Source organism: Talpa occidentalis, unplaced genomic scaffold, assembly GCF_014898055.3.
Source record: "Talpa occidentalis isolate TD23 unplaced genomic scaffold, MPIMG_talOcc4v2.1 talOcc4.11, whole genome shotgun sequence".
In the NCBI taxonomy this organism is placed as follows: domain Eukaryota; kingdom Metazoa; phylum Chordata; class Mammalia; order Eulipotyphla; family Talpidae; genus Talpa; species Talpa occidentalis.
The window spans coordinates 41,565,950-41,592,300 of record NW_023601104.1 but is presented as its reverse complement, the minus strand read 5'-3'; the positions used below and the strand labels follow the sequence as shown (position 1 = coordinate 41,592,300).

At 46.6% G+C, this 26,351-nt stretch overlaps 2 protein-coding genes across 2 annotated transcripts in view; one reads left to right on the top strand and one right to left on the bottom strand.

Moving 5' to 3' along the window:
* Positions 1 to 1,985: 1,985 nt before the first annotated feature.
* Positions 1,986 to 10,171, bottom strand: NGDN (neuroguidin). The gene is made up of 11 exons (XM_037503089.2): positions 10,078 to 10,171; positions 9,676 to 9,735; positions 9,007 to 9,078; positions 4,675 to 4,812; positions 4,339 to 4,423; positions 4,191 to 4,243; positions 3,858 to 3,981; positions 3,606 to 3,774; positions 2,765 to 2,921; positions 2,567 to 2,624; positions 1,986 to 2,156 (listed from the first exon to the last, which is right to left on the bottom strand). Exons 1-11 carry the CDS (start codon positions 10,087 to 10,089, stop codon positions 2,137 to 2,139), a joined length of 948 nt encoding a protein of 315 aa, XP_037358986.1. The 5' UTR covers positions 10,090 to 10,171; the 3' UTR covers positions 1,986 to 2,136.
* Positions 10,172 to 14,785: 4,614 nt separating this feature from the next.
* Positions 14,786 to 26,351, top strand: part of LOC119238070 (myosin-7) — a 30,270-nt gene continuing 18,704 nt past the window's right edge. The window contains exons 1-2 of the mRNA XM_037501815.2: positions 14,786 to 14,796; positions 25,931 to 25,983. The gene's annotated coding sequence lies outside the window, so the exon portion shown is untranslated. The remainder of the gene's footprint in view (positions 14,797 to 25,930; positions 25,984 to 26,351) is intronic.

The following is a 26,351-nucleotide window of genomic DNA, read 5'->3' as shown; positions in this document are numbered from 1 at the left end:
TTCAAATAACGCTTTTCATTTAGGAGGTCGAAGATATAACAAGGTGTTCTGGGATTAAAGACTTAATTGAATTAACATAAGATCCACAAAGGCAGGGAGTTTTGTTTGTTCGGTTCACTGCTATGCCATTAAGGGGTCAGAAGAATGTCTAGAACTTGTGGTTTCTTTAGAAGGCCTCAAACAGAAATGGGGCAACAGGGAGGAAGTCTACAAATTACCTACCAGTATTAAAAACCAAACCAACCACCCACCAACTCAAACTTTTATGAATCCTGGTACAGTTGAGGTCCTCTGTCCTCAACGGTCCCGGCACTCATTCTCTAACTTAGTAGTGTGTGACCTGGGGCAAATAACCAAAATGTCTCAGATAGGATGGTATTTTGTAAGGAATAAGGGCACAGTACTTAGCTCTTAGCTCAGTATGTAAGAGGAAGGCCTTTAAAAAAAAAAAAAAAAAGCACTTTCAAAAACCAAAAGGGGGAAAAAAGCACTTCCTTTCCCTTGGCAGTCCCATTAATTTAAAAATCTTAATAAATTAGAAGCAACACTTAGTCCACAGACATAAACGTAGTAGTCCTAACTAAAGGATTTTTGAGCTGAACCTCTTGTCCAGTAGTTCAGTCAGATAAAAAGAATCTCTAAACCTGTTCTCACGGCTCACAGCTAAGATTCACTTGAAGAAACAGACCTATGGGGGCACATCAGGCTCCCCCAGTTCTGCCAGAGATCAAAAATTAGAGGCCCCAGCAGAAAGCTCATGCTGGTGTCATCCAGGAGAAACAGCTCCAAGCTCCTTGGTTTAGAGGTATCTCAGAGATTCAGTCTCTAACACTTTTTTCACATTTTTCAGCTGAGGAAAATAAAGGCCAGAGATGTTAAGTGAGTTACCAAGTTCACAGAGTTAACAGAAGACAGTACTCAGCTGTTTAACTACTTTCTAACAGGCTGGAGCTGACTGAAAACAGATCCCTACCCTAATCAAGCAGATCAGCATAAATCCAAATCCACAAGGTTCAGAATCAGTAAGGTTTTAGTGATGTCATGACAGAAATTATATCCCTCTCCATGGCACTGCCCTGGAATGCCAAATACTAAAATTAGGTGTTCATGAGAGCCTAAGACCTTAAGAAAAAAACAAAAAACCCACAAAAAGCCCCCAACAAAACAAACAAACAAACCACTCCAATGAATTAATTCTAGATTCCTGACTTCTTTTTCTGATCCTCTTTCCACTTTTTATATCCTAGGTCTGAGGGATCACTAACAGAGGTTATTCTCTGGACAGGATACAAGATCTCAGATGTGAAACTACACGTTTTTTTCCCAACTTGGGCTTATATTTCTGTGGGATTTTCATTCTCTTGGTCTTTGAGCTAGGTATTTTCTGTCTACCTGACTGCTGGCATTCTTTTGCAAGCTCTTTGTAAACGGCTGGCCTTTACTTACTGGTGAGCTGATGCCTTAGTTGAAGAAGGGTCAAAGAGGCTGAAAAACCCAAGACTATACTAACTCTTCACATTACTCTCTCCCTAGACAAATTCCAACTCCCAATAACCGACCAAAGGTCAGCCCTATGTTTATGCTGTTTTAAAAAGAAAAAGGGTCTATCTTGAGTCTGTTTACAGTTAAGCACCAAAGACGTTTCCTGAAACACTAATGCCACCTGGTGGCCCACAAGATACATTACTAAAACCTAAGTTCATATATTTCAGATAATCTGTACTACATTAGCACAAGTAACACAAGAACTCCAGGCAATGTGGGCTGGAAGAGTTGATTGTAATACTCTAATCTCTCAATATTTTTTTGTTAAATAACCAGTTTCTAGTTTCTGGGGGAAAATATTATCAATGCAAATTACAAAAAGCCAAACTTTTCTCAGACCCACCAACATCAACTTTCCCTTTTCATTACCCTTTCAACCAAAATAACCCACACCCAACAATTCCAGTCATATAACACATGTGCAAAAGGAGCTTCAGTTTATAAGTACAGTCAACTTTATTAATATAAAGATCTTTTCATGTATATGTGTAGAGCAATTAATGAATTCCAAGGAAAAACCTACATACAGTGAAATTAGAAGTATCCAAGGATGACAAGTGTGTGTGTGTATATAAACATGTACACCCATAATCACCATCGCCTCCGAAAACCTGAAAGGAAGGGAAACCAAGAATGAGGCAAAGGACAGTCAGAAAAGCTGAAAGGACAGGAAAAAAGGACATCTAGAAAGAAGGCCTCCGTTGGTTAGCCTTTCTACATCCTCCCAGGACCAAAGGCTACAACAAAACTCGAATGGAATAATGATTCGATACACACTTTTATGTTCTATTTAAGAAAATCTGAATAGGAGTTGTGGGATCTTAGAAAATCCAAAATCTCTTTTGTGAATGATGCTCCTTTTCAGCCTTGTGAAGAGAAATGAAAGTTCACCTAAAGAGATTCATGCCCAGCACAGAAGAGACACTGTTGGGCTGGTAAGACCTTCGGTGGCACATTCAGAGAGCTGGCATCCCAATTCATACTCTCCACCCTCCACTTGATCACCTAGTCACTCACTGACCTTTTTTCTTCCGGCCTTTCTTAGATATCTTCTTCCGCTTCTTAATAGGATTCTGATCCTAGAGCCAAATGGAGAAATGAAAGACTGTCTGTCTGCTTCCCAATAGCAGGAGCCTTTCCCACCTTCCTCATATTAATAAGTCCCATGCATATTTGGTTGAAAGCCTGAAGGTAGCCTCCCACTGTACCACAATCTCACCTCATCAAGATGAGGGGTTCCCCCTGTCAAAGCACTGATGTCACTGAAGTGCGTGAGGGAATGAAGTTGTGAGCTCATGAGCGCTGCTCGTTTCTGCCGTCCTTTCTCTCGCTTACTGACACCTAAACGCACCATCATACTCTCTTCATAGTTAATCCTGCAGGACAAACACAGACACTGTTTACCACATGCTTGGTCCACAGAGACAGAAAGCTGCAGTCAAGAACCAGGCCCAGGTATCCACTCACCCCCTTCTTCATGGCAGCCTATAACGTATTTAGTAAGGACATACCGGATGCTTGCTACTGAGCTTCCTCAATGAAATGTTTTTCTTGTTAGAACCCCTCCTTCCCAAGAGAAACCCAGAGCCCATTCATAGGACTGTTTAAACCATTATATGAGAAAATCCTTCTATCTCAGCTCCATAAAAGGGCTGCCTACTTAAAGCGCCTTTTAACTCAAATCTATCAACTGTAGAGGTTGTCACCTGAGCAATTGTGATTAGCTTGTATTCAAGTTACAATCACTTTTCTATTTTTTTCCCCCTGAACTTACACAGCACCTTCAATGGCATTCTAAAAGCCTCTCTTTATAGCTTTCTGCACAAATGAGCACTGTGATAAGAAAACACCAAATTTTAAAGCCTTCTTAGATGGAACATCATATTTCCTCTCTATGTGGCACTTGGCCAGCCTAAACAGTTGGGGGAGAGGTCTGTACTTCAAACCCTTAATTCCTAATTCCTGTAATTTGGGTTCCCCTAGGACTTAATCACATTCATCAAAACACAAGTACACAAGTCTACAGTACAGAAACACCTTTGAATCCCCATAACACAGACCTGTGTTGATCCTCCTGACTCTGGCGGGTGACATGAGGATGCCGAGCATCGCGGATCTCCTCTGGAGCATCTGAGTACTGCTCCTTCAGTTCACGAATGACAGAGCTGCTCAACGCCCGTCTCTTGGCTCGTTCCAGGCGCTTCTTCTCCCGCTCAGCTTCTGTTTCATCTATATGATAAAAATCAGCCAAGATTATCCCAGAACACAAAACACCCCATTCATGCTGAGGAGGCAGCAAGCACAGTTCATACCGTAATGTACTGGAACCAAGCGTGGAGGCACATATTTCTTAACTGTTCCTTTTACAGATTTCTTTCCTAAAGCCTCAGACTGGCCATCCTCTGCTTCATCTTCCTCCTCATCCTCAGAAAGTAACTATGAAAGGAACACAATGTCCACAAACTTAGACAAGTGACAAGAAAAACCAAAGCTAGAGTACTTTGGGGAGGAAGGAATATAAACAAAAGGAAGAAAGGGGACTCTCATACTCAACATTCTAAGGCATAAGCGGGAATAACAATACTGAACCTCCCAGGAGCCCAGGATGACCATGGGGTTCATCCAGGCTAATGCAACCCCTTTACCTTGCTCTTCATATTGCTGGGATGAGGTTTAAAACGGAGCGGGTCATTCTCACCTGAAATAAAAAAAAAAAAAAAAAAAAACGGAGGGTTTATAAGATTTGGAACTCTGTGATGATCCCCACATAATTTTCTATCTTGCCCCACTTACTGAGGCTGCCTGTCACTGCAGTCTTGACCAATTTGTCAATTTGATACTTCAGTTTTTGGTCCAAGGGACGAAGCTTTTCCAAAACCTACAACATGGTTAAATAGGATTATATTTCCTTCCCCAAATTAAGTATACACCACATTCCCTTTGTTAAGTTGCCAAAGTACCAAAAATATACGCAAAGTAGAGCAAATAAAGAGGAAAATACTGTTTTCATTTGGTTTCCTCATTTAAATATGTGAACATCCACTTAAATGAGAGGCATCATGTATTACTCTCGGGGCTCAGGACTTGGAAACCTAGAGCTCTAAGATGTAGATGTCAAATGATTCATACCGTGCGAATCTCCACTAGCCTCAAAACTGCAGCATGTCCCTGCAGAGACCCTCCTGAAGCTTTGTCCATGATGAGATGACTCAGATCCATAAGGTACATGAGCAGCAGCTGGTCTTTTACTTCCAAGAGGCTAAGACCCTGAGTTGAATAAAATAATAAAAGAAGCAAATTCAGTTTTAGCCAGTCAGGAAGAAAATCTAGGGCAAACAGGGTATTCCAAGTTCAAGTTTTTCCCAATCAGTTCATATAGGGTACCTGAAGGACACTCAAGGAAATAGCTATACCTAAAATGGAAAGAGAAAATTATGCTAATACGAGACAAGCAAAGTGCAGAGAATAACTAGAGGACAGTAAGCAGGAAACGCAATAAAGCATCCTCCCAAATGACTACAACAGGGTTTCTCAACCTCACAGATACTGATATTTGGGGACAGAAAATTCTTTGTTGTGGAGCAGTATCTGGGCACTGGAGGACATTCAGCAGCATCCTTGGCCTTTACCCATTTGTGGACTTCTAGTGAGTCCGAGACCTGGGACACGACGGTGAGGGAAATCAGACACGGGGGACTGTCATGTCCAGCATGCAGTAAATCTTTATTGTCTTTGTGCTCGTTATATACTATTTTAATTGCAGCAGGTGTAACATCAAAGCATACCATATAATGATAACACATATGAATGATTTGTCTACTTTCTTACTATTATCTATTTACTTCAGACAGTAGGAGGTTAGTTCTCACGCACATAATCTTATCGCCCCCTAGCTAGAGCCTGGGAAGTCCGCTCATTATTTTTGTTATTCTCAGACTGTGGAGATGTAGAGGCCTGACTCCATGAAGGTCACTTTCTGGGCACTCAACACCAGGTCCTGTCACTCAGAGGTTTTCCTCCGAGATGCATGTGTTTTCACATGCCTTAGGGACTCAGGTCAAGGCCCTTCTGCTCACTACATGGGGTCTCTCCCAACACCCACTGATGCCAAATTGTAACAATCAAAAATATCCCTAGACATTGCTAAACTTTAGACGAAGTTAATCAAAATAATTATTGATTTTTATCCCCCAAATAGTGTAATTACATCATCAGATAAAAACAATGATCTATACACACTGATGTGGAATTAAGTCCATATCAAGACAAATTGTAGAAAGTCTGCTAAATGTGGTTGCAATTAAGGATAAGAAGATGCATAAATTTTATTTTTTTTTAAAGATTTATTTATATATGCATGCAAGAACCGGGGTACAGGCCACATGTGCGGGAGGGTGAGAAGATTCACCAGAGACAGAGCGGAGAACAGAACAGGCAGACTGACTGAAATACACTGCTGAGGTGAGCAGTGGGTGAGACAGGAGAGGTCTGCTGCGCCATGTGGGTATCTCCCTAGCTGGCCAGGAATCGAACCCGCGCTGCAGAGGCTGTGGGCAGCTTCAGTGCTGCGCTCAACTGCCTGCGCCACCAGGGAGGCCCGATGCATAAATTTTATACATATTAAAAATATCTAGAAGATAACACACAGTTAATAACTGCTACTCCTGGGGACAGACTTAAGGAAAAGAAACAAATGGAGTGCTCATCTTATGAAAGTGTTTTCTAATTAAGTATATATTACTTTTACAACGAAATTAAAAAAAAAATAACGAAATTAAAAAAAAAATAGTACCCTAGATATTATCTCATATTGATGATCATATTGGTTTTTAATTTTCTTTGTGCTTTGATTAGCTTCCAAACTTTCTAAAATTAAAAGTGTATTATATTGGGCCTCCCTGGTGGTGCAGCAGGTTAAAAGCAGCACTGTGAAGCTGTCCACAGCCTCTGCAGCGTGGGTTTGATTCCCGGCCAGCCAGGGAGATACCCACATGGTGCGGCAGACCTCTCCTGTCTCACCCGCTGCTCCCCTCAGCAGTGTCTTCGGTCTGTGTGCCTGTTCTGCTCCCCAGTCTGTCTCTGGTGAATCCTCTCACCCTCCCATGCCTCTGGCCTATACCCCAGTTCTTGTACAAATAAATAAATCTTAAAAAAAAAAAAGTGTATTATATGTATGTATATACAAAAAAAGAAGACAAATCAAGAAAAACAAAGCTAAAAGAAAGAAGACAAAGCAAATATTTTGTTTACTCATATAATGAAAGAAAGTTGAACAAGCAGTGACTTAAATTATACTTACTAAACTTATAAAAATGAGTCACCATGACTGCTTAAAATGAAACTAAAAAAGCCCTAGGAAGACCTATTTCAGACAAGTTAAATACTCTGCCCAAGATTACACTAATTGCAGATTCAAGCTCAGTCTGATTCCTAACACCTGAATCCTGAGCATCTTTAAACCAACAAATTAAGACCAGTACCGGTGTGGTATAGGAGAACAAGTAAAAGATTTAAACACAAACCGAGTTTAAGTTTTGAATTCGGCATTTGATAGTTAATGGGTTAAGTCATTTAACCTTATAACCTCAATCTCTTCATCTATAATATATTCCAAATATATAATCCATCCCAAACAGTAGTTATGAGGCTCAAATATGACAAAAGTAGAGCATTCTGTAATGTGCAAAGCACCTACTCAAAATCTGTGGTTATGAAAAAGGAGTTAACAAATATCTGTTAAACAAATAAATATATAGTGATCGAAGATACAAGTTGGCAGTCCATCTCAAAAAGGAATATGGATCAAGGCATGGTACCCAAAACAAAGACAGTAAATAATTTGAGCAGTAGGTTCTTCTGACATGCTTGGGCATTTGTAGGTTCAAATTGGGTTACAAGCATACGAGAGAAAAACAAAGAAGGAAGGAAAAAAAAAGACTTTAAAAATTCAGAAAAAAGGGCCTCCGTGGTGGTGCAAGGGGTTAAGACACAACCTATGAAGCTGTCCGCAGCCACTGCAGCACAAGTTCAAGCCCCGGCCTGCCAGGAAGAGCTACCCACATGGCGCAGCAGACCTCTCCTGACTCACCTGCTGCTCCCCTCAGCAGTGTACTTCAGTCAGTCTGCCTGTTCTGTTCCCCTCTCTGTCTCTGGTGGATCCTCCCACCCCCCACACTTCTGGCCTGTACTCCAGTTCTTGGATGCATAAATAAATTAATCTTTTAAAAAATGCAGAAAAAATAGGTAAGAACAAAAGTGAATGACAAAGTCAAAAGAGAACATATTTTAAAATGCTGTTAGTTATCTTTCTAAAGCACAAATCTGCTATAAATTCCATGTTTAAAAATGCTTCAGAGCTTCCCTAGTGGCGCAAGGGGTTAAGATGCAATGTATGAAGCCATCCACAGCCACTGCAGCGCGAGTTTGAGCCCCAGTCAGGAAGCAACCCACATGGTGCAGCAGACCTCTCCTGACTCGCCTGCTGCTCCCCTCAGCAGTGTATTTCAGTCAATCCACTTGTTCTGTTCCCTACTCTGTCTCTGGTGAGTCCTCTCACTCCCCGCACCTCTGGCCTGTACCCCAGTTCTTGCATGCCTAAATAAATAAATCTTTAAAAAAGACTTACCTTTTAATCTTAGCATTTTATCATAGCTTAACATTTTTTATTATATAAAATAAGTGACATATTTTCAACTAAAAGCAGGCTAAATTACATGAAATATATTATCTCCTCAGTTGGTCTACAAAGTACTTCAGAAGTGACTGCTTTCCCGTTATTTCCTACCCTATTACTATCTCTCATACACGTTTATCTAATGACTAAAACCTCCTTTTCCAGACTATTATCCCATTTTCAGTTTTTTCACTCCCTGACTCTTATTTATTTCTAACAAGCCTATTACCTTCTCTAAGACTTTTCTGACTTACTCTGCTCCTGTGGCAATTATTTACTCTCTCTCCTTGATCTGAACAGCATTTATTATGACTCTATAATGTGACTTATGCTGCTCTAAGTTGTTTGGCCTGTCTTCTCCACTAGATTCAACACAAAAACTGGATTCATCATTGAAGCTCCAACACTTAAGAAAGCTAATTTTTTTTTTTAATAGAGGCATGTTCTATTTATTTATTCATTTTATTTGTTTGTTTTGTTTATACATGCACTGGGTACAGTCAGAAGCGCGGAAGGGTGAGAGAATTCACCAGAGCCAGAGCGGGGAGCAGAGCAGGCAGAAGGACCGAAGTACACTGCTGAGGGGAGCAGCGGGCGGCAGGAGAGGTCTGCGTGCCATGTGGGACCCTCCTCCGGTGGCCGGGGAGCAGCCAGGGATCAAACCAGCGCCGCAGACGCCGCGAGCAGCTTCGCAACCCAGTGCTCAACCGCTGCACCACCGGGGAGGCCCTAATCTGCTAATTTAAAGAAATAACCAGGGGATGACTTACTCTTCAAGGATGTCTTACCTTTTCTGTAGGATAGGCTCGAGCTTGAACTTTTTTAGTCAACGCTTGCACTTGAGCAGTCACAGCCATCACCTGAAATTAGTCCAAATAAAACAGCTAAGTAGAATTTATCAAGTTGTCTGTGTGAGCTGTGAAGAGTAAGTCAAACAATGCCACCTGAAAATTATCTGAAATAATGCCTAAACCACAGTACTTTTTCTTAGTTTTGGTAAAGTACATGAGAGTTTCTGATACTTTGTCAAAAGGTAGAAAAAAATTTTCCACCTCTTCTTAAAGCTAAAGAAAAAAAGCTAAAGAAACCATCTTACCAAGGCATGGAAAGGATGGGGATTGGGAAAGTCGTTCTGGAAGGGCTGTAACTTTACCTGCACAGGCTGTACATACAATGCACTGAACTACATAAATATTACTAGCTGTCTAGGCAAATCTGTCGCCTTTCCCAGGACATTTCCTTAACTATAAGAATAAACGAAATTAAATCAAATGATTTCTTTTTGTAAATTTTCTGTATTCCTTCGGACGTATAAGTCATTTGTTTAAATTGGAGCCTGTAAAGATTTTCAATAAACCCTTTCGCTTTAACAGCCTTTGAGAATAGTAAAATGTAAGTCCCCAGATCCCCAAAGTGTGGAGGTGAGGCACTCTATTCCACGGAGTGACATAACTCACCTGCTCCTGGAGGTTTTTTAAAAGTGTTACCGCACTCGGCAGGTCAGCCTGCAGCACCTCCTACATGAGAAAAAGAGTAAAGATAAACTATTCTTTCCTCAGGATTATAAATCTGGACGTCTGAAGAGGAAAACTCCCTCCCTCCTTTAAACAGCCCAGAGCTCCGGTCTTCTCCGGTGCCCACGCAGAATCGCACAAAGCCGGCCACCCCTCCAAGTTACTACAGACGAGCGGCAACTCCAGCTCCGTCTCCTTACTGCTGCTTTTGCTCGGCTGTGCCAGCAGGGTCGCTTTCCTGAAACTACTTTCATCACCAGCCTTCTTTTGTACCAACAATTTGCGTCAAGCAGCTAAGGGGTAAGGCAGCATCCACAATAGCAAAGCAAGGAATAAAACACTTACCGGCGCCGCCATCTTCACAAAGCCCGCCCCTTCCGGAGTCGTACTCACTGAGCGCTAATGCAGTCTTGATGGAATTGATAGACAGTTGCCGTTTGCAAATCTAAGCCAATAGGAACAAGGGCTCTCTCACTTCCGCCCAGAACAGGATGTACGAGAGGCGGGGCCTGATTCAGCCAATGGAATAAAGGAACTGGCTAAATGCGTCAGACTTGGACGTGAATCTAATGACGTAAAGATGCACTTGGAAAAAAAAGCAAGTGACTAGTAGAGGGAAGAGAATGGTGGAAGTTAAGCCAATAAAAACTGGGTATAGAATTGATTGACAGTTGGAAGGACCCAATGGAAAAGTGGAGCAAGCGGAGTGACTTGAGAGCGCATTGGCTCCTGCATTCCGCAGTACTCGAGTCCTTCTCGCGACCCTGCCTTGGGTTGCCGGAACCCGCCGCTAGGGGACAGGCCTCGGCTTCGCTCTGAGGCGACGGCGCTGCGGAGCCGCCATTGCTGGCCGTGGCGCCTACGGCTCTCGGGACGAGGTTACCCAGACACCAGGGCCTTTGGGTCGATCGTGTGGCAGTAGTCCGGTGCGACCGAAGCCACGCCACTCGGTCTGCGGGCTTTTTACGTCTGCAAATAAGGGAGGCCAGAGAAGCCCAGAGCCCGGGTTTAGAACCAGACACCATCGCCCTCGTGGTGCGCCAGGGAGGGCTGCGGGAAGACCCCCGCGCCGCCCCGACGCTCCTAAACCCTTACCCGTTTGCGGCGTGAGAGGGACACGCTTTACAAATGAGGAAGGCAGCTCCTATTTTCTTGTCTTGCTCTTGGTCACATAGGTTTGTAGCAGAACCTGGTCAAACCCAGCCTGAGCGCATTTCATCATTACCTCAATTATCTTCACACTTTTCAAATGTCAGCTCAGTCCTACTTCTCAGAAGCTGGTAAAATAAGTTGGGTGGGTATGCAACAGGGGGGGGGGAGGTTCCCTGTTGCAGGTATTGGTTGTTCCCACCATCTGCCGCAGGAATAAACACAGCAAAGGCAAACCGGTCTTGAATTTGTCCTGCGGCTGCTGAGCTGAACAGGGCTAACTGGAATTAAGAAAGAAAGAACCCCAAAACTTGGCAGCCGGGGTGAGGAAAATACTGGTTTCTAAATCTTTCCTTGGACTCAGGAGGAAGACGACGGGGGAGGTGGGGTGGATATCCTGCCCAGACCTCAGCCTCTAACATTTGTGGAAGCTCAGGGTGCCTAGGCACCCTGTTCAGATTAGTATATGAAAAGTTTCCATTTCAACATAAATTCTCGTACTTGTCTAGTTAGGTCACAGACAAGCTTTTTTTTTTCTTGGAACTTGAAACTTATTCTCTCCGTGTGCATTACAACATCAACCAGAAGACAATTACACTGCCTTGTTTGGCTTTTAATTACTAAATACTTGTCAACCATTCCTTTTGTTACAAGAAAATTTTGGCGTTTATAGCACAGTAAATCTTTATGAACAAACTCTTCCAGGACTCAACCAACAAGTACTAGCAAAGAACAGAAAATCATTAAATGGATTGTTTTCTGTTTTTTTCAACAGTTCCATAAATTGACAATTATAACATTTACACATATATAATAAGCAATTTTTAAAGTAGCTTTATTGAGATTGAATATAAATATCATGTAATTCACCCATTAAAAGAGAAAATTAAATTATTTTTAGAGTTGTATAAATATCACCACAATCAATTTTAGAATAGTTTATCACCTCCTAAAAAATATACACATTATCCTAGCCACAATCACTATATTCTGTAATTTTGCTTTTCAAAAATGAACAATGATGTTAAATTTTTTTTAAACATGGCCAAAAGCTTGTTCCTTTTTAATGATGAATGGCACTCTGTGATTAATATTTTGTGTGTGTATTTAACATTTATATAAGCATGTGTCACCAGCTCCCCCAGGTGCCAAGTGCCCAGAACTCACACCCGCAGCCCTTCCACTCCCTTTTGTAATCTATGGGAATTATCTACACTAGGTACAGTAGTGGCAGACTCCTGGGTTGAGAACTAACTCTTTTTTTTTTTTAAAGACTTATTTATTTATTTATACAAGAACCTGGGTACAGGCCAGATGTGCGGGAGGGTGAGAGGATTCACCAGAGCCAGAGCGGGGAACAGAACAGGCAGACTGACAAAATACACTGCTGAGAGGAGCAGTGGGCTGGGCAGGAGAGGTCTGCAGCGCCATGTGGGACCCTCGCCAGCCAGCAGGGATTCAACCCACACTGCAGAGGTTGCGACAGCTTCACAGAGCTGCACTCAACCACCTGCGCCACCAGGGGAGGCCCCTTAACTCCTTTTTGTTAGTCTGTTTGTTTCTGTGTATTTTCTAAAAGGCTTTAATTTACACCCTGGGTGTCATGGGGTGAACATTTGTATGGAACTGCTTTCGTAAAGAAGAGCCCAGGTCCATTTACAGATCAAGGGAAAAGCTCTCTTCCTCTGGAAGCAAGCCATGCCCTCAGCACCATGCGTGCCACTTGCCTGTGAGGGCTGTAGCCCTGCGTCTACCTCTTCCCGCAGCGAGCCCTCTCTCCCTGTGACTTCAGGCCTTGCTCAACAGCTTGAGCAATAGGTCAGAAAGCATCAGGACACATTGCCGGCGTGGGGGCAGCATCTGCGTGGGCCTGGTTTGCAGGACACATCCATGTCTGCAATTGGAGTGACTGTCTCTCTTTTCTTTTTCCATGAGAAATCTTTGCTGTGAATTGCCTACAAAAATTGACTCTAGTAACAGGCAGTCTTTCAATCTGAAAATTTGAATTGAAATAAATGAATGTGTGTGTGTATATATATATATATATATATACACACACACACACATTAAAGTCAAGCAAGAAATAAAAAGGGAATATATACAAGCTACTACATTCAAAGAGCGGCTATATGTGTTAATTAGGGTTCTCCAGAGAAATATAACCAATAGGAAATGATATATAGACTAGACGTAGATTCATAGAAAGAGATTTATAATAAGGATTGGCTCATACTATTATGGAGGCTAAGTCCCATGATATGTTGTGTGCATATTAGAAAGCCAGGAAAAGCCAGGCAAGGTGGTGGTGTAGTTCTAGTCCAACTCCAGACATCTGAAAACCAGGAGCACCAGTGGTGTGAATCCCGGTTTGAGGGCAAGAGAAGCTTGACATCTCTTCCTCCACCTTTTTGTTCTATTCAATCACATTGGATAATGCCCTGTCACACTAGGGAGAGCAATCTACTTTGCTCAGTCTGCTGACTCAGATGCTAATGTCACCTGGAAACACCCTCCTGGCACACCCAGAAATCATGCTTAGCTAAACATCTATGCACCTGCTGACTCAGATTTAAGCACAAAATTAACCATCACACTATACATAAAAATACTCATAATCATTCACTCAAGAATCTATCTCTTAGAAGTTGTTCTGGCAAAATTACTGAAAAGAAAAAGAAGTCATGCCTGCATGACACATTTACAGAGACATTCTAAGTTCAGAAAACTGGGGGCTAGAGACTGACTGCTAATGCATTGGCTTGAAGTTTCTTCTTGGAGTGATGAAATGTTCTAAAATTAAATGGTGATGGTGATCACACAATTCTAAATATATTAAAATCTACAGATTTGTACACTGTAAAGGGTGAATTTTAAAGTATATTACTAAGATTTCAATAAATATAAAAACTATAAATCATCCAAATAGCCAACATGTTTTAACACAGAAATAGCAGTAAATAGCTGCATAGCTTCATTTACTAGTGTTTACTATATATCCATCACTATTCTATGTACTACATTTTACATGTATTAATTCAATGATTTACAAAGTATGGTCCTCAAACCAGTAGCAGGGATACACCTTACCCTGATCTACTGAGGCTGAGGCCTAAGAAAATGTCTTAGCTTCCATGTGATTCTGCAACATGGTAGAAGTTTGCGTATTTCTATTTCAACTTATTTAATTCCCATGACAAAGCCAATATTATTAGTGGACCATCTGCATTTGTAATATGATAAAATTTAAGACTGTAGAAATATGGAATGTTTATCAATATAATAAGTGTGGGCTGGGGCCCAGATTCTGTAGTTCTAAGAAGTCACTGATGTGGCTGCTGCTGGTCCATGGATCATACTTTGAGTCATAAGACTGTGTGAATCTTTACTTTTTTCTCAGAAATTTTAAGTAGTTCACCAGGTCATATAGCTGGTCCACAGTAGAGCCAGGGTTTTTGAACATAGGTCTATTTGACTTCAAAAGCCAAGTCTCTAAGATATGCTGTCTTTTTTTTTTTAACAATTTTTTTAAAAGATTTATTTTATTTATTTATGCATGTAAGAGCTGGTGTCTAGGCCAGAGGTGTGGCAGGGTGGGCCGGGAGGGGTGAGAGGATTCACCAGAGACAGAGTGGGGAGCAGAACAGGCAGATCTACTGAAATACACTGCTGAGGGGTGCAGGGCAGCAAGAAAGGAGAGGTCTGCTGCACCACATGGGCTAGCTCCCTGGCTGGGATAGAACTCAGATAGTGGTGGTAGCACTGAGACTTAAACCTAGGCCATCAGGAGGCCCAGATATGCTGTCTTTCTCTTCACAGGAAATGGGCCTCCCAGCTTCCTATCTGGGCTGAAGGGGAAAAACCTAATCCCTAAGAAGTAGACAGAGTCAGGAAAACTCAGAAGATTATCAAGACAGGGTAAGGACAGGGCTCAGTTACTATGCTGGGGCACAGGGTGGGGCCCAAGTCCTAAGAACAAGATAGAAGTTGACTTTCTAGAACTAGGGCACAGCAGCAAGGATGACTTGAGACAGAGATGCAAAGTATGTTCAAGAACTCTTTCTTTTTTTTTTAAAAAAAAAAGGTTTATTTATGCATACAAGAGCTGGGGTACAGTCCAGAGATGCAAGGGGTGAGAGGATCCACCAGAGACAGAGTGGGGAACAGAACAGGCAGATTGACCAAAGTGCACTGCTGAGGGGAGCAGCGGGCAAGACAGGAGAGGTCTGCTGCGTCATGTGGGTTGCTCTCTGGCCACCGGGGATCGAACTTGTGCAGCAGAGGCTTCGGATTGCTTCATAGTGTGGTGCTTAACCCCTTGTGCCACCAGGGAGGCCCTAAAGAACTCTTTCTATCCTTCCTGCCTGTGCCTGATATGGGGCCAGAGCTGGAGGCAGGACTGTGCCTGGAGGTGTGACAAGGCATGGAAAAGAGAAAGAGGACACAGGCACTGGGAGCCAGGCCAGCCTTTGTAGCTTCCTGCCCAGGATCCTTGGCACTGCCTGGAGAGGTTGGGCCACCAGTATTCTTTGGAGCTGTAGACCCCAGTTCCTGCACACTCCTTTCCCACCCTCTATTCTCTTGATTTCAAGTTTTCCTCCCGCCTTGGTCCTCCACATGCATACTCTGTTTGGAGGACAGGGCAGCTCTGTATTTCACATCCTTATTCTTCTGACCTTGCTCTGTCAGGATCCATCATAATTGTCATAGCTATTTCTTTCCCTTTTTCCATCATGCCTGTTCCCTTTGATTGCCCGGGACATAAGGTGAGTCCCTGGGAAGTGCCTGAAGCCAGAGGAGCTAGTATTGATTCAGTCTGGGGTGTGCAGTGAGGAGGGGGCGGGGTCTGCAGGAGCAGCACAGAGGAGGTGAGAGCAGGGAGCGGGGTGTTTCACATGCTTCTGGGCTTCGGCTTTCACATCAGACATCCGGCTTCCCTGGCTGTCAGCTCCAGGGCAACAGAGAGTCATCAACTATATTAGGATTTTGGTCAGAACTTTTGACTGACTTTTGGCTAAAAACTACTTCAGAATTTCCGCAAAAGGACAGGTACAGATGTGACCGAAAGGACAAGTGACAGAGTCCAAAACACAAAGATGGCCAGGTAAATTCCTGAGCATGAAAAATGTGACCATTCAGATTTGGCTTTGCAAAAGAAGAAAATACAGACATCACATCTATGTTAGTGTTCTGGAGGGAAAAAGGCTTTTTCACAAAGATGGGTGATGTCCCTACCCTTCCATCCCCTAGGGGAGCCCTCCTGTGCTGCTGCCATTTCTGCACCCAGGCAGTCTCTGTTCAAGTGAGCGCCTCTCCCAGGAGGTTGTCCAGGGACAAAGAAAGCTGAGACAAAATGTTTGTCCACATCCTCTTCTTTACCCTTCCTTGACCTATTTGAATCAGTTTAAAGTTCATTTTTGAGAGTTGATTACTGTTTGGCCTCTGGAGACACTGGTTACTTGAAGGGAGACCCCTGGAATTAGATATGCCTTGAGAAGCCTCTAAAAACTATGAACAGGGCCTCCCCAGTGGTGCAGCAGTTGAGCGCTGGGTTGCGAAGCTGCCGCAGCCCCTGCAACGCCAGTTCGATCCCCGGCTGCTCCCCGGCCACCGGAGGAGGGTCCCACATGGCGCGCAGACCTCTCCTGCCGCCCGCTGCTGCCCTCAGCAGTGTACTTCAGTCCTTCTGCCTGCTCTGCTCCCCGCTCTTGTGAATTCTCTCACCCTCCCGCGCTTCTGACTGTACCCCGTGCATGTACAAATAAACAAAACAAACAAATAAACAAATAAATAAAAACATGCCTCTATTAAAAAAAAAAAAAACTATGAGCATTTCATTTTGTATGTCCCAGTTTAAAAAAAAAAAATCCCAACTTTATACATACATAAAAGGGTCTGAGTGGAGCCACGTCATGGTTATCTCTGTGGAATGGGACTGTGAATAGTGGAAGGGGTTCATTTTTTTTTTTCCTTTTAGATGATTCATTGTTTGAACTTTCAAAGGAATGAGCATTACTTTTTATTTTGGGAGAAGGAAAGGAGGAAGAGAGAGGAAGGAAGGAGGAAGAGGTCTGAGAGGGAGAGAAGACAGAAATCCGAGAACGGGGATGGCGAGAAGGGAAGGAGGGAGAAAGCACTACCTGCACCCTCTCCCTGAGTAAGCGCTCTGCATCCCTTGCTCCGCAGGAGCAATCGGAGCGCTCCTAGGAACAAGGAACAGCAAGCAGCTGTTCACCTCTTCGGTACATTATTCGCCATGTGTTTATTTTATTTAGATTTGTCAGAGTTGAAAGAGCTCAAGATAAAAATACACATCATAACTTTTGGCCATATTAAACATCAAAACAATGAACAATATTTAGGGAGACTAGAGGCGAGAGGGAAGGCAAAGGGAAAACACAAAAGGAAAATATTGGCCAAGAAAAAAACAGCAATTCCAAGTAAACAGCAACAAATACCAGTCTGCTTTAAAAGCCCTGGAGGTTGCTGCTGTTTAAGCTCTGACGACCTTGTTCCCTAGAGGCTGGGCCAGAAAGGTAGACCTAGAAGCTATTCATTTTCTTGATTCCCTTGCCAGAGCAATGACCGATGGCTGTGGGTGTGGGTGCTCAAAACCAGTCTGTTAGGATCCGGATCCACCTCTAGCTTACCTCCTTAATTGCCCTCTCCCCTCACTGTGTTGCCCTCAGGGACTGGCTTCTACATTGTTCTAATGATGGCTTCTACATTGTTCTAATGTTCTAATTAGAACATTGTTCTAATGTTCAATTGTCAGAGATCTTGACCTGTGATCACATTGGCACGTGATCATGTATGCGAAAACTCTTCAAGGACAAAAAAAAAAAAAAAAACTCTTCGAGGACAAAGAGACCTCAGACCTGCGCCTTTACCCCTCTTGGCATCCAGGTGCTGCCTGGTCCACAGAGGGTGTGCAGTGACCTTCCGGTCCCCTTCCCACCACCTCTCCGTGCTCTTCTCCAGTGACATTGCCGGAGCCAGAAGGACCGTGGTTAGCCGATGACCACGCAGGCACGACTCTCTAATCCTGGCCAAGGGTATGGGAGAAAGGACAAAGCCCAGGCACTGGTGGCCCCTCTCTAAGAGGGCTAATAATAGGAGGGAGATTAGGGAGGGATTTGAAGTGCATTGTTATCTCACAGGAATGGCCTTTGAGAGTCTCTTTTCTAGGCTCTTCCAAGAGCTCCGCCACCCCCACCTCGGCCCTGCCTCTGCAAGAGTGCTTGTAGGCCTCGCTTCTCTTTCCATCTGCCCCTCTCTATGAACCCCCATCCCCTCTTCCCAACCCCCTGCCTCTCCAGCCCCGTTCTTTCTTCATCCCTTTTCTTTCCAAGCTCCCCTCCTGCACCTATATTCCTACCTCTCAGCGTGGGTGCTTCCTTCCCTCAAGCCCTCCACTTATCCTTCTTCCCCATTTCTATCTCCTTCCTGACTCCCTTGCCCCTTCCTCTCGTCTTGCCTTCTCACTCTCTTCAGCTTCAGGCAGCAGGTTTGTTTTCCAGGCTGGTGGCCTCTGTCTCCCCTTTCCTGACGCTTCTGAACCTGTGTCTTGTCGACTGCTCTGGCTGTTTGCGTGCTAAATCCGCCCTCACAGCGGAGCTGGACAAGCACAGGAAACCAAGGTTGAGGTGGGTTGATGGCTCCCAATCTCTAACAACTAGGAATCATCACCACTGGACACTAAGCATGGGGAGACCTCTGAGAACAGACCCAGGGCATGCAGAACACGGGAGACACCCCTCGAACCCAGTCAGCAATTCTTAGGAACCCAGCATCACAAAAGGGCTTTTGCTATGTTTCACACACCCCCCACCTCCCACCCCCGGAACTGCGCTTGGCTGCAAAGACAGTAATCTCAGCGACAAGGGGCCCTGAGTCCCACACCCCGTCCCCTGCCACTTCTCAGAGACTCTGTCCTTGGAGCAAGGTCACCTCCCTCTGGGACACACAACATGCAGCCCTGCCACTCTTCCTGCAGTCTTGGCCTACTCACGCCACAACTGAACCTCAGCGCAGCCAGGCCCACCTCCTGCTGCTCTGCTGTGTTTCCTGGGTGGCCAGCAGCTCTCGGGCTCCCCACGGGCCCTCGCCAGGCTCCTCTCTACTCCCCATAAGCCGGTTACCCCACCATTTTGCTTCCTTCTCGCTCTTCCTACCAAGGCTCTTTTACGTAGTAAATTCAAGCTCTTTGAGAAAGGCCCTGCTTTCCTTGATGCAGGTGGGCAGCTGAGACACTTGCTCTGGTCCTTACACTTCCTGGGACCTGACTGGCTCTCACGTAGATCAAGGTTGACTGGTTGTCAGACTCCCTTGGGAGAAAGGAGCAATCAGTTCCCTAGCTCCGCCGCACCAAATCAGACCTAGAGAGGTCTCTCCTGCCACCCTCTTGTCAGGGCTGAATAACGTGTGTAGCTTTTCAGGTTCTTGTGTCACTCTTCCAGTCATGGGGAGCAAAGGACTGAAAAGAAAAGTTGGCCATTTCGGTCCCTAATCCTGGGCCAAGTTGGGGGATCCCGTAGGCAGGGGACATCCCACTGGCCCAGTGGATGGTCACACTCTGAACCCACTGTGACCCAAATGGGGGCTCCCCTCAGCAAGGGTTCATGATGGCATATGAACCCACCCCGGCCAAGTGGGGACTCTCTAGGTAAGGGAGACCTCACAAAACCAGTGGGGGTTCATATTATGAATACATCCTGGCCCAAGTGGGAGAATCCCTTAGAAGGGTACCCTCAATCTCCCCTCTGGGGGTGTCATTTCATGAGCTCCTACCTGACCTGAGTAAGTCTACCCTCAACAAGAGAGCCCCCCACTCTTCCCAGTGGGAGTGTCATTTTGTGATCTCCCCGGCCCAAGTTTGGGTTTCCCTATGTGGGGAACCCTCACTTGCCCGGGGTGGGGGGAGGGCGTCCCATTTCAAGTCAATGCTTCTCAAAGCCTTGCCCTCCTTTCTAGACTCAGTTTTGGGTCTCCACCCAGAAACCTTTGATAGTTCCAGCCCCCTGAGTGAGAAATCTCTGCGCTTGGGTGGTTCCGGATATGGACCACACTGTGTAGCCTGGAACCATCCCCTCTCAGTTTCTACTATGTGGCTTCTGAACCTGTGAGTCAGAAGCCCTGCGACCCCCTGTGCACCCTACAGAGCTGGGCGTGCAGTGGGGTCAGCAAGGGGTCTGATTTAGTGACTGATTAGTATCCAGCTACAGGTAGAAGGAAGAATGGCAGGTGGGAGCTGGGAGGGAGGCACCTCTGGCAATTTCATCAAACACCAGTGCTATGCCTCAAGGTTGACTGTAGCAGGCAGATCAGACCCTGTGCCACAGGTGTTTATGCCGGAACATGGGTGTAAGCATGTGTTTCTATGTGCTGAGTTCTAGGTCTAGATACCGAGTACCCAGCAGGTGACTCAGGATGCTGGTTTTCATAATTCCCTAGCCCCTCCATAACCAGAGTTTGCCTCAAGCCTGCGGTGGCTGAGGTTGCTGAAGGAATGCTGGCTGGTCCCTGCTCTAAGGCTCCAATTTAATCTGCCTGCTCTCTACACCCCGACTTCCAGAGCCCAGTGCCAGCCATCCAACAGGCAGCTCCACAGAAGACTCCTAAGACTTTCAGGTCAGGTCACACTCCAGTGGCCAAGCAGGCTCTTCCTGGAGGCCTCTGCTCCATCATGCATCTCTGCTGATGTTCCACATAGTTTGGGTGACTCCTGACTGGACCGAGCTTAGCACACACTGGCCTGTCGAGGGCAAGTCCATGGGCAGTCATCAGTGATGGTGGCTCTCTTGGACCTGGGGCTGAGCAGTGGGCTGGCAAGCTTGAGACAGCCTGGGCACGTGGCCTGCCAGTCATGAGGCTCCATGGACAGCCACACCTGTGTGGTAGAGGCCACAGGACTGCAGGATTCACCATCTGCCCCGGGCCTCAGACCAAGGAACTTAGTGGGACTGAAGGAAAAGTAGAACAAAGAACCTACTGCAGGGTAACCAGCCCTACATGCCTGCAGTCGAGTCTGCATTCCTAATAATAAAACCTGCCATTAATAAGGGCCCACAGCACAGCTAAAGGCTGATCTGCGCCCTTTACCTGTGTAAACTTCAAAGGTTGTGAGTGTTGAAGGGCCAATGTGACTTCTCCATGTTACAGACGACAAAATGAACACGGGTTTTGTGACTGACCTGGAGCACACAGCTGGCAATGGATGGACTGGGTTTCACAGTGGATCTTGAGGCCTGACGCTGAGGCCTCCAGCCCTGGATCCAGGCTAGCACACTCCCCAAAACTTCCCTTTTGGTCGTTGTACCCCTCCAAACACTTCCCAAAGATAAGATCTACCATACCAAACACCCCAAACTAAGAGGGCCAGCTCCTCCCTTGTTCCCCTCTGCCCTCTTTCTAGCTGTCTCTGTGCATTAGAAAGCAGAACCTCTGAGTAGGGAGTAGGATGCACAGGGGTGTAGGGATACATAAGATTTTGGATTCATCAGAAGACAGAATGACAAGAAGGAGCAGCTGTTTGTAAAGGGAAACCTGAGATAGGCACAATGCTTGGTTCCCAAATCCCAGGCACGTGAGGAGGCAGAGTAGGGGTCCCCCCAAGGTCAGGGATTCTAGGAGCAGATGGATGGCACTCTCAGCTACACTCCAGGCAGGTCTCTCCTCCATATGAGCTTGCAACATGGGCTGCATTCCTCTCCTGGGCCAACCCCCTATCTCTGTCCCATGTCTGTTTCTGTTCCTTTGGATTTGGGGGCACACTCTTGGGTTTCCCTCTTCCCTAATCTTCCCTAATTTTCCCTAGTGTACCCTTCTTCCCATTCCTGGTAGTACTTTTAGCGAATTTTCCTCTAAACTCCCCCTGGCATGTTCACAGCAAATGGTTCCTGTTTGGGTCTGACACTTGATCAGGGTGGTGACAGAGCCCAGACAAAGCAGGCACCATGCCGGGGAGGGGAGAGCAGGGGAGACAGATCACCTTCCTCCCACTCCAAGCCTTATTTGGCCTACCTTGGTGAAGCTGCCCTCGCTCCAACCCTCTTTATTTATAGCATTTTGTCTGTTCCCTTTATCTGTCTGCTATCACTCTGTAGCACACTCTGCTTCTTCCCCACCCTGCTGTACACAGTGGGGCCCTAGCCTCTCATTCTCCCTACAAGGAATGTGCATGTGAGCAAAGATGCTGGCTACACATTCAGGCCTAGACTGCACCACTACCAACAGTTGGCTAGAGCTGCCCAGAGGTCTTTATTTTGTGGGGGTTTTAAATTTGTTTTTAAAGATTTATTTTATTTATTTATGCATATAAGACCTGGGGTGCAGGCCAGAGGTGTGGGGGGCCAGAGAGAGAGTGGAGAACAGAACAGGCAGATTGAGTGAAATACACTGCTGAGGGGAGCAGTGGGAGAGACAGGAGAGGTCTGCTGCACCATGTGCGTTGCTCCCTGGCTGGGGATTGAACTCGTGTTTCAGTGGCTGCCAATAGCTTCATATGCTGAGACTTAACCCCTTGCACCACCAGGAAGCCCCAAGTCTTTATTTTGGACACCATTAGATCTTAGTTAACTAGAACATTGCCTGGCACATAGTGGGCCCTCAATAAAAAATATCTGTGCAGTAAAGCAATCAGCAAAACTGCTGGGTCTTTATAGAATAGTGAGTAGAAGGAAGAGAATCATGATAGAGCCAAGAGCAGGTGCTGGGGAAGGCACAGGGACCTTTAAGGACATCAGATCTTTCAATCTGTCTCAGATTGGAGATATGAAGCAAAGAACCTAGAAGCAGGGAGGTGAGTTCTGTTCTGCAATGGGGTGAGGAAAGCCACTGTAATACAGATAGGCCATCCCCCGCAAAAACAACAACAAAAAAACAAAAAAATGAACCTTCAAGGAGGAAGCCAATTGTGATTGATTTACTAAATATGGTAAAGTTCCCCAACACCACAACCAAGGAGGCTGGCCCATGGTGAAGACACTGGCTTCAAAATGGCTCAACCATATCCAAGCAACCTTTGTGTAGCTCAGTTGCCCACATCTGTCCCTGAGCCCTGAGAATTGGGGAGGGGTGGCAGTTTTGAGATTGGAAAGCTGGAGGGGTGGGTAAAAAGAACTTTGGCCCTTTGTCACCTGCTCCTGAGGTCCCTACCGGTGGGTCCAATTCCTCAGCACCTGGCAGGGCCTGGCCAGGACCCCCAGAGTTTGTTCTGCCAAACATGTTAGCAGCAGTATCTCCCGAGCTGATGTTTACCTGGCGCTGTAGAGCTGTGGCTGCGGCAGCCATAAGACCTGTGATTCCTTTCCTGGGCTGCATCCCTCCTCCCTCAACTTGCCAGCATCAGCCCTATCCCCCCGCAGCTGCTCAATGTCGGCCCTTGGCAACCAGGCAGGCTTCCCAGAGGCCCTACCTGGACTTGTCCTTCCCTGCTGTGCCCACCCCACCTTCAAAATGTGCCTGCTCTGCCCCATCCCCCAGGCCTGCTGCTCTGCTTCCAAGCTGACAGCTAATCAGATAGATTAATCCGCATGCGCTGGAGAGCTCTGTGGGGAAGGAGGAGGGGGGGTTTCAAACCAAACCACGCAGTGGTTGCCTGGACACGGAGCCAGTGGAGCTTGCATGCTCCTCGCTGGAAGGGCAAGGGGGGACTATGTTCTGGGCTCAGAGGCTCAGCCCTAGCTCCCTTTCCTCACATCCCCTGTGGCTGTGCTAGGGCCTGTGCCTCTGTCCCACTTGCCAAAACACGATCTCATCAGGTCTAGGCAGAAACCACGCCACAGCTTCCAAGAGGCGGTGGACCAGAAACCTGTCTTGGTTAGTGGTTGCCTTCTAGTGAGGGCGGCTGCATTGCCTACGGCTCTGAGCACCCGGCCGGGCTAGGGCATTATGTACCCGAAGGCACAGCTAGGAAAGAGGCAGGCACGGGCTCCACAGAAGACTGTCAGGCAGCAGGGTCCCGCCCTCCGCACACAGTGGGTCCTTTTTCCCAGGCCTCCCTCCACAGGCGGGGCTCTCGCCCTCCTGCTAAGGTTGCCCCACCTTCAATCTTGCCACTAGGACCTGAGAAGCCACTTCCCCTCTCCGTAAACTGACGGGGGTGGACCTATCACTAAGGCCTGCCTGGCTCTGAGTCTCAGTGACCTCAATACATCATCCACTGGTCTAAAGGAATCAGTGCCCAGGACAGCTCCCCGGGCGTTGTCCTTGCCACTTGGCTGGGAAACTCCTTTCAGCTGCCCCAGTCTAGCCCCCACGCTGCTGCCAGCTCTGCCCTGCCCCTCTGCTGCGCACATTCAGCCGGCATCCCTCTCACAGGTGGATGTAGGACACAGGCCAGGGTGTAAGGGGGACTGTGAAGTGGGCCAGGCCTGCCCCGGGGGAGGGTCGGGGCCTGCTTGCCTGAGGTCATGGTGGTTGGGTCAATCCCCTCCTGCCAGCTATGGAATGCGAGGTCTGGCCTGGGAGATATTTTGGCTGTATTTTGAGCCATCCCCGCCCCCTGGAACTCAGACCCTGCACACGCCATGCCCTAACAATGCCGACCATTTCCAATTGTTTCCTAGCTAAGGGTGGGGGGTTGGGGGGGAGGGGGAGACAGGAGCACTGTTTGGGAAAGGGGGGAGGGAGGCTGGGGGAAATGCTTCTAGTGACAACAGCCCTTTCTAAATCTGGCTAGGGACTGGGTGCAGGTGGGGGTGGGGGCGCCTGCTGCCCAATATATACTGCCTCTGACCAGGTCTGCTCTGCAGCTCTCTCCTGCACTGTCTTTCCTTGCTGCTTTCAGGTAGGGGCATGGAGCTGGAGGCTTTCTTCTGAGATGAGGGGACCCCAGGTTTTGGAGGAGGGTCCTCCAGGAACAGCAAGCTGAGTGCAGGGCAGATCTGGTCACTGAGCACACATGTGCAGGTTTAAACATGTGTACATGTGTCGTGGGGGAGGCTTGTGTTACAGGGAAGATGTCTGTATCTGAGAATATGGGTCCAGAAGGCTTTAGAGGGGTGTGTGTGTGTGTGTGTGCATGTGTATGCGTGTGTGTGTGTGTGTGTGTGCGTGTGTACAGGCACAAGTGGTCTGAGTGCATGGCCAGCAAGGCTATGGACTTCACTTTATGACCCAGAAATGCTGAGCAGGAGATGTGTGCTTTTGATCATGCCCAAGGACAAGTGGGTTCATTCTGGAGGTGGAGGATGGCAGAGAAGGGTTACTTAGGAAGTGTGTGTGCGTAAAAGCTAGTTCTGCGATGCGTAACTACCCACATGCACACATGTGGGGTGCTTGTGTGCACACCCCAGGGGTCTATACTGCTGCAGTGTATGTACACTCTGCCAAAGGCACTCCTGGGCTTATGGTGTGGGGTCCTGGGTTTCTGGATACTTGACAATGTTCAGTGAGGTGAGGCTCCTTCTACTGGAGCCATATTTATTGTGCGTGGATGTTGTTGAGGCAGAATGGCCCACTGGGAGGGGATTGTGCCAATGTACAAGAAGGAAGCTTGTGTGTGAGGTGTGTGCACATGCTGCGGGCTTGTGCGTGTGTCTGTCGGCTTGTGGATGCCCATGTAAGGGGTATCTGTGCCAGGGTGCCCTGAGGGTCTCCCCTCTGAAAGTCCACTGAAACTGACAATGAACCAAGGGTAGGATGGGGGAGACCTGGCTCTGGAATCACAGACTGGGGTTTGAGTGTGGCTCCACCACTTTGTGTTAGGTGGTCTTAGGCAAGCAAGCCATCACCTTAACCTCCTCCTCTGTACAGTGAGGCGAAGATGGAGGGAGAGAATGTGTACAGAATGTGCTTTTAGGCTGCCAAACCCTGGACAAATGTGACCACTAGTTGCTCCTCAGGCACGTTTCAGTAGAGGGATAGCCAAAACTCTAGGTGAGTTGACAACAGAAACTGACAGAATGTGGGGAGTGAAGGAAAAAGTACTTGGAAATCAAGGGAGAAGCCAGGACCAGAGAAGCTGCCCACCACGCCCCACCTGTCCTCAGCCGGGGGAGGGTCGTATGCTGAAGGGCAGAGGTGGCTCTGACATAGCCTTCCCCTCCAGGTCCCTGCAAGCCTCAGCTCTTGTCTACCTGTAGACACATCTGAGAAGCCAAGGTAAGGCAAGCAGATGAGGAGTGAGGGAATATGGGAAGATGGGCATGGCAGTGTCCAAGCTGGGCCATGGTACTCTCGATTCAACCTCGCCTGCCGCAGAATGTCCTGGCCGCCAGGAACGGCGTACCTGTGGCTAGTGAGGGAGCCAATGAGGGATGAGGAAGGTCACAGAAAGAAACCCAGGACACTCCTACCCCCTCTAGCAGAGCCTCAGGCTGTACAAAGGGTAGTCCCCACCACCACCTTGACAGGTTTGCTACCCTGTTCTTTGGTGAAGGGCTAAGCCCAAGAAACAAGAGACCTTTAGTGAACCTTCCTAACTTCCAAGCATGGTGCTAGGCCTTGGGGCCCCCACTGAAGAGAGCGCC

Excerpts from the sequence above, each read along its gene's own strand:
- NGDN (XM_037503089.2), bottom strand. Across the intron at positions 4,424-4,674 it reads GGCTAGTGGAGATTCGCACG|GTTTTGGAAAAGCTTCGTCC; the intron begins GTATGAATCATT and ends ACCATGTTGTAG. Across the intron at positions 2,157-2,566 it reads GAAAGGCCGGAAGAAAAAAG|GTTTTCGGAGGCGATGGTGA; the intron begins GTCAGTGAGTGA and ends CCTTCCTTTCAG.